Source organism: Herpailurus yagouaroundi, unplaced genomic scaffold, assembly GCF_014898765.1.
Source record: "Herpailurus yagouaroundi ecotype Mexico unplaced genomic scaffold, PumYag 192, whole genome shotgun sequence".
NCBI classification, from domain to species: Eukaryota; Metazoa; Chordata; class Mammalia; order Carnivora; family Felidae; genus Herpailurus; species Herpailurus yagouaroundi.
In genome coordinates, this window is record NW_024412423.1 from 1,560,353 (window position 1) to 1,568,460 (window position 8,108).

An 8,108-nucleotide genomic window follows, 5' to 3' on the forward strand; every position below is an offset into this window, starting at 1 on the left:
GACCGTGGTGATTCAGACTGTCCCTTCCATGAGGGGTAGGGTGTCTTGAGAAGTTAGAACCTCATGGCAGGGTTAGAGGGATCTTCTAGTAGAGGCAGAACATTCTGGGTTTCAGTGCGTCCTAGAGTATCCTAGAGTCCTGGGGTATCAGGTTGTCTATAAAGGGTCAGGATCCCCTAGGGATGTCAGAATGTACTTTCTGGGTCTAAGTGATCTCAAGAAGCAGAATATTGTGGGTGTCAGGGTTTCCTGACTGCTCCGGGATCCTAGGTGCTTCAGCATTTCCTTGAAGACTCAGAATGTCAGGATGGCGTGGGCATCTCAGTGCCTCGCGGAGTCCTAAAGTCCAAGCAGTCAGGATGTACCCAGAATTCCAAGGCTCTCGAGGGTCAGGGTTTTCTGAATGTCTGCGTGACCCTGGAAGGTCTTGGAGTCCCAGGGGTTCTGAGTGAGTGAGGAGGTGACATTTGGGAGAGGAAAGCAGACAGCCCTTGAGAACTATGGTGTCCTGGAGATTCAGCCCATGGTTGAGGTTGTCCTGAGGTGGGGGAGGGTGTGTCTAGTATATTCTGAGAATCAGGGTATCAAGGAGGGGCCAGAATGCACTTGTGTCTTTTAGTTTTTTAGTTACCTGGAAACAGATCCTTGGATATTCACCCACATGCTGAGATGCCAGGCAGGCCCTACTCCTGGCCCTCATTCTGGTACAATCCTGCACCCCCTCTCCCCACGGTGGGGTTCTGGGGAAGGGTCTTAGGAGGAATGCATTTTCTTCTTAACCTGCCTGCTCCCAGGAGGGGATTTAACAGGACAAAAGAACTTGGTCCTCTGGGAATACGAGCTCTTGGCCCCAGTCCCTGGACCCTCCAACTGAGCACCTTCCCTCATCCGGCTTGTGATCCTCCCCTGACGAAGGGGGCTCTGGTGACCAGGCAATGATTGGATGGGCCCCCAGGGGCGAGGGGCAGGTCACTCCTCCAAGGCTCAGGAAGAAAGAGGTGGTGTGGGATTGCAGGCTGGGAAAGTAGGCAGCTGAGAGCAAAGGGAGAGAGAGACAAGGGGCAGACAGTGGAAAGTAGAGGCCAAGACAGAGAAACAGGGTCGGGGCAAGGCAGAGAGAATGCTATGATACTCAAGCGAAGGAATGGGGAGTTAGGGAAAAAAATTAGAAAACAGGGGAGACAGTGAGAAGGACAAAGATATCCATCTGTATTTCCATCCAGAGAGTGAGAGGCATAAACACAGGGAGAAGGAGCGAGAAAAACAGGCAGAGAGAGGAACGACAGAACCAGAGAAAGACTGACCCAGGCTCAGAGACTCAGGGACACAGGAACCTGGACTGTTTTTGATCTTTGTTGTTAGCCATGGAAGCAGAAGGGAGGAGTGAGCAGGGTAAGCAGAAGAAGGGGCGACTTTGCAGCAGCCTCTGGCCCGAGGGCTACCCCGCCACTGGGACTCTGACCTCCACGGTGGGTGAGTGAATCTCTGGGGTGGTCCTGAGGAGGCAGCAGGTGAGGGGGCTCCACGCTTAGGCTCCTGGGGGAGGGCATGGCTCCCCACAAGGAAGGCAAGAAGGGGAGATAAAAATCAGCCTCCAGAATGCTAAAAAACCTTGGGCATCTTAGCAAGCACAGGGAGGGACAATGTCTTCGTTTGACAGACTGGATCCGCAGCCTTGGCATTGATGGACTGCTGAACAGCACACATGGTGGTGGGGCAGAGGCGAAGCTGAAATCTGGCTCCTCATCCCTGACCTCGTGGTTTGCCCACTGCACTGCCTCCTCTGAGATGGGAATCTGGAGGGGCCAGGGCTTTGGATCCCAAGAGAGCAGGGGACCACCAGTGGCTCAACGCGTGTGTCCCCAAGGTGGACAGTTGAGCCCCCGGTGGGAGCTGCTCCTTCGGTCCCCATGGGGATGGGTGCCTCAGCTCCAGACATCTCCTTTTCTCAGTGTGTGCCTTCCAGGTGTTTCCTTTCGCTCCGTGTCCTCTCTTCCCCGGCTGGCTCTCAGACTAATTAGTGTGGGGGCTTAGTGAGCCTGCAGGGAGGAGAGGCAAGCCTTTCCCACGAGCTCAGGTTCCTGCAGCCTGGTGGCCAGGCCAGGGCCGGGCCAGGGGAGAAGATGAAATGTAGGTGAGGGGAGGGTGTGTCTGAGCGGAAGAGGGAGGAATGTTTCATCTTCCCAGGTGAAGAAGCGTGGAGGAGGACGGGAGCAGTCTAGGGAACGTAGATGTTGAACATGAGCCTTAAGAGCAGGAAACAAGTCACAGGTGTCCTACAGACCCGGACAGTTTGTTACTGTGTCAGAGCAAATAAGAGCCCCAGAGGGTGAGACCCAGGAGGACAGTACATGCTCCCAGAGAGGCGAAAGGCACACGGAGGGACACCTGTTGCATGGGAATATTCCATGGGCCTGGACTTACAGGAGGCAGAAGTGCCCAGGGTGAGAAGTGAGGCTCAGGGGTGACAATGTAGGTGGAGAGCCCAGGATAAGCGCACTCAGAGATGAAGTGGGGGCTCAGGCGGAGCCGGATCCAGCTCCTTACCAGAGCTGAGGGGTTTTGCGGGGTGGAAGGCAAAGGGGATCTGGGCGGACCGGCATCCGAGATTCCGGATGGACGGATGGGTCCACCCCACACAACCTCTCCCCTCCCCTCCATCCTCAGACATGAGCCCTCGGCCCTACAGGAACCTCTCTGGTGTAGGAGTGCGGAGACCACGGCTTTCCCCACAAGGTGCACAGAGGGGTCGCCCGCACTCCAGGCGCCGCCACCGAACCACCTTCAGCCCAGCGCAGCTGGAACAGCTGGAGGCAGCCTTTGGGAGGAATCAGTACCCTGACATTTGGGCCCGAGAGGGCCTCGCCCGGGACACAGGCCTCAGTGAGGCGAGAATCCAGGTGATGCCCCAGGATCCCCCACTTCTCCTGGGAAGAAATGTAGATTTGGTGCTCAGGAGCTATTGGGGCATAAATTCTCATATGGCATTATAACCCAAACCTAAACGTTCCCCAGAACATGGCCTCGCCCAGCAGTCAACATAACCTCACCTAAAATTAGACTGTCCCTTGAATATAACCCTAAGCTCTAACCTGATTTTCAACACCCTACCCTCAACTTTCATAGGAATGTGAATCCTGAGTGCTTGGATGGCCCAGTAGGTTAAGCCTCTGACCTTTGATTTCAGCTCAGGTCATGATCTCATGGTTTGTGGGTTCAAGCCCCAGGGCCTGCTTCAGATCCTCTGTCCCCCCCTCTCTCTCTGCCCCTTCCCCACTCTTTCTCTCTCTCAAAAATAAATAAAACATTTTTTAAAATAGTGATGTGAATTCCAACAGAAATTCAATCTTAAGTGTTTGCATGCATATGTACCCTTGTCCCTAACCATGGCCTTGAGACTCAGCCAGCCTGATGTGCCTTTCATCCGAACCATAGAAATCATCTTAAGTATAAAGCCGCCACCCTAAATCCAGCTGTCTATAACAAGAAAATTCATCTCTAATAATCCTAGGGGAAGTTTCCTATTCTCTGTGGAGGGAAGATGCCATCGTGTCATATTGATCTCTTTCGTGTTGGAAGTTGATATTCTTAATTCACCCAAATTCATAGTACGGCAAATTTAGACACAGGTTGGGAGTGATGGTGTTGGTCTTGCTTTGTTAATCTAGGCCCAGCTGGCCTATGCCTTTGGGAAGAACTGTACTTCCTCTGCATGGTCAGAGAGGCTTATGCTCTATACCTGAAACTTCTGTCATTGAAGGGGAGGGGGGCTCTGATGTGACAGGGCCACCTATTTGAGAGAGAGGCGTTGATGTGGCTATTCTTCCCCTTCCTCAGGTCTGGTTCCAGAACCGCAGAGCTAAGCAGAGGAAGCAAGAGCGGTCACTGCTCCAGCCACTGGCCCAGCTGTCTCCTGCCACCTTCTCTGGTTTCTTGCCCGAGTCCCCTGCCTGCCCCTACTCCTACCCAACACCACCTGCACCCATGACCTGCTTCCCTCACCCCTACAACCATGCCCTTCCCTCTCAGCCCTCCACAGGCAGTTCCTTTGCTTGGCCCCACCAGTCTGAAGACTGGTACCCCGCCTTGCACCCAACTCCCACTGGTCATCTGCCTTGCCCCCCACCCCCAGCTATGCTTCCCCTTAGCCTTGAGCCACCAAAGTCCTGGAACTAAGGTTGAACAGGAGCTGATAAGGTAATCTCCCAGCCTGTGGCCCTGGTGAAACTCAGGGAAAGCTGGGTGGCTTCCCTTCCTTCTAAGGATCAAGTAGAAATTTGGTGATGGGCAGCTCAGAGATAGGAATTTAAAAATGGGAGATCTGAAGAAGGCATCCTGAGGTGATTAGTTGAGGGAATGTGGGGAGGTGAGTCTATTAGAAGATACAGATAAAATGCTCAGTGGAGGTAACCAGGTAGAAGGGTGGTATTGACGATGGAAGCAATTGTTGCCACTGGTGAATGGAAGTTAGTGAACGTGATACAACTTTCGGGGCTTCATTAATTGACATCACAATTGAAGATCTGCACCCAGCAGTTTCTAACTGATTTCAATACGGCTTTTGATTTAAAGTCTACCTGCTCTTCCTTCCCCCATCACCCACTCCCACCACCCAAATCAGTCATTAACTTTTGTTCATTAATGTTCTAGAAAGATCTCTTGAATTTCATCTTTCCTGGCCCCATATCTTCTAACTAATCCTCCTCAATAACTCCCTTAGCTCCAGCCTTTCCCATTGCCACCAGACCTTGCAAATCTGATCATCACAAATCCGCTCTCCAATGTCTTATAAAAAAAAAAAAATAAGATCTGAGTCTCCAACGTTACCTTCAACCTGACTCTTAAAATCAACCACGTGTCAGGGCGCCCGAGTGGCTTGGTCGGTTAAGCATCCCACTTCGGCTCAGGTCGCGATCGCATGGTTGGTGGCCTCAAGCCCTGCTTCGAGCTCTGTGCTGACAGCTCAGAGCCTGGAGTCTGTGTCTCATTTCCTCTCCACTCCTCCCCCACTTGTGCTCTGTCTCTCAAAAATAAATTAATGTAAAAAAAAAAAATTTAATCGACCGCATGTCATAACATATGTGGTTGCTGATAGAGAAGAAACATCTGATTTAGGGCTGATTTTCCAAAATGCCATTGTGAGTCTTAAGGCTCACAAGAGGTCATTCCCAGGAAAAAAACCAGCGGTGAAGTGCCCTGACCTGAGCCCTCCTAATAGAAACGTGGTGTGACCTAGCTGGTGGCACCATTTATATACCATATGGCTAATAATGTACTTATTTTACCCATAATTTACTTACTTATACATAAGCCTACCTCACTTACTGTTAGACTTATAGAAAAATTCTGAGTACATAAGCCCCAAGGGCTTAGATATTCATGTTATTTGTAGTTTTATATATAAGCCTGGAGTAAAACCTCCTTGTTATACTTTTGCTCTCCCATGTAACTATGCCCTTGGGCCAGACTGCCTTCCAGAAACATCATACCAGTTTGCATGCCTCCCAAAAGTACCCAAGTGTTGGTTTCAGCCCATCCTTGTTGGCCTTTACCATTTTTGACATTTTTATTCACTGAGAGTGATGTCTCCTTGGTGATTATTTGTATGTTTTCGTTTAATCGACTGCTAGTGAGAGTTAAACAGTTTCATGCTTATTGGCAATTTATATTTTTTCTGCATTTAGGTATTGATAGAGTCCTCTTTTATTAGCGATGGAGGCTTTTGTGCAGTAGGGATATAACTATCTGGTCATATGTGTTGCAGCTGTTTTTTGCCATTTGTTATTTTTGTTTTAGCCTTTCATTTGTTGTTGTTGTTGTTGTTCTGATCCATGGGTTCTTTATTCCATGACCAACCACTGCTGCATCCAAGCCACAGTACACAAACCTCAACCCAGCCTTACAACAATCTGAGGTTTACGTACATTTAAGGCTTTTACATTTGAAAAGAAAAGTTAAAATAAAACCAAAGAACACCCAAACCCAAGCCCCTAACCAGGATGAGTAGTGTAGCAATTTTTAAGCATCTTACATTTCTGATGCTTACTCGGTGCAACTCCAGTGTCAAAACCCAAATAAGTCCTAAACTAGAAAGATTGGTTTAGTGATAAAAAATTTTTAATTTTTTTTAATGTTTATTCATGTTTGAGAGACAGAGACAGAGCACAAGCAGGGGAGGGGCAGAGAGAGAAGGAGACACAGAATCTAAAGCAGGCTCCAGGTCTGAGCTGACAGCACAAAGCCCAATGCAGGACTCAAACCCATGAACTATGAGGTCATAACCCAAGCCAAAGTTAGATGCTTAACTGAGCGAGCCACCCAGGGACCCCAGTTTAGTGAAATTTTAATTACATAAATTCTTCAAAGCATAAACTTGTAATTTTTTGTCTTGGAAATGTTATAAAAAATTTTAATAGCAAAATACAGGAATAAAAACATATTAACAAAATGTATTCATTTACATTACAAAGGATTTGCAGTTTGTTGTTGTAGCCTAATGTTTTGATTGTCTGGTTGGCCTAACACAGAGCCTAGCCCACTTTCCTTCTGTAAAGTTCTCCTTGTAGGCCTTTTTAAGGTACTGTACATATTTGCAATTATATTGTGCATAGATTCTTAATGGGTAGTTTTCTTTTGTGTTTTAGACTTTCTAAGCAAGGGTTTGTGAGAGTAGTAAGCCCATGCTCTAATGCTGTAGGTATCAATTGTATGTAACTTCTGTTTTCAGCACCTAGAATAGTACTGATTATGTAGAATTGAGAAAGTATTCACCCAGTTCATTCTCTGTATTGTGTGGTTTGGATGAGGAACCCCAGGGGAGACATCTCCCTTTGTTTTTACTGGCTTCACCCACATTTTCTCCACCATTTGAGTCAAAAATATTACATCCTGGGGTGCCTGGGTGACTTAGTCGGTTGAGCGTCGGACTTTGGCTCAGGTCATGATCTCACAGTTTGTGAGTTCGAGCCCTGCGTCAGGCTTTGTGCTGACAGCTCAGAGCCTGAATCCTGCTTTGGATTCCATGTCTCCATCGCTCTCTGCCCCTCCCCTGCTTGCACTCTGTCTCTCTCTCAAAAATAAATAAAAATTAAAAAAAAATTAAAAAATATATTATACCCTGAATCACCTGAAATTTATTTTAGGATGCTCAGTCATGCAAAATAGCCATGTAATTTCCTTTTGACCAGCTAGCTAGTCTTACCAATATAATCCATCCCATAGTCTAACACTGATTTGTAAAGTCCTATTTTTTCATACGTGAAGTTCTCATATATATATACAGGACAGCTGTAGCACCTAATTCTCTTCCATCAATTAGCTTGTCTGTTCTGGCACCTCTACCATAGGGTTTTAATTGCCAAAAATTTAAGGATTATTGATATCTTTAAAATGTTAAATTGTCTTATCCAAACGCAGATGTGTCCTGACATTTTTTCCAGACTTCTCTTGTGTCCCTCAGGAAAGTTCTTTATATATACACATGTATATATATAAAACAAATCTTGGGGCACCTGGGTGGGTCAGTCAGTTAAGCGTCCCACTTCGGCTTAGGTCATGATCTTGTACTTAGTGAGTTCAAGCCCCGCTTCGGGCTCCGTGCTGACAGCTCAGAGCCTGGAGCCTGCTTTGGATTCTGTGTCTCCCTCTCTCTCTGCCCCTCCCCTGCTTGCACTCTGCCTCTTTCTCAAAAATAAATAAACATTAAAAAATTTTTTTTAAATTAAAATGGTAACAACAAAATTCAGTATTTAGGTATAAATTTAATAAAATATGTGCAGGATATGTATGCTGAAAACTATAAAATTCTAATGAACATAACTAGATAACATTTAAGTATACAGGATACCATTTTCATGGCTCAGAAAACTCAATATTCTGAGGTCAGTTTTCCCTAATTTGATCCAGAGATTCAGTGCAATTCTAATGGAAGTCTCTGCAGGCTGTTTGTTTGTAGATATTGACAAGCTGATGAAGAGTTGTAAGCAGCACTCTGAGAACCCTAGATCTGGAAACGTGAGGGTTGATTGGCTGGTGAACAAATTTTGCTTTCTCTCAACGTACTTGGTGTTTCCTGCACACTCGCAGACCACACCGCACCCACAGATGAA

At 47.3% G+C, this 8,108-nt stretch overlaps 1 protein-coding gene across 1 annotated transcript; it reads left to right on the forward strand.

Annotated features, from left to right (window-relative positions):
• The first annotated feature begins 1,364 nt into the window (after positions 1–1,364).
• PROP1 (PROP paired-like homeobox 1) lies at positions 1,365–4,826 on the forward strand. Its single transcript, XM_040444730.1, has 3 exons — positions 1,365–1,473; positions 2,668–2,900; positions 3,838–4,826. Exons 1-3 carry the CDS (start codon positions 1,365–1,367, stop codon positions 4,174–4,176), a joined length of 681 nt encoding a protein of 226 aa, XP_040300664.1. The 3' UTR covers positions 4,177–4,826.
• The last annotated feature ends 3,282 nt before the right edge of the window (positions 4,827–8,108 follow it).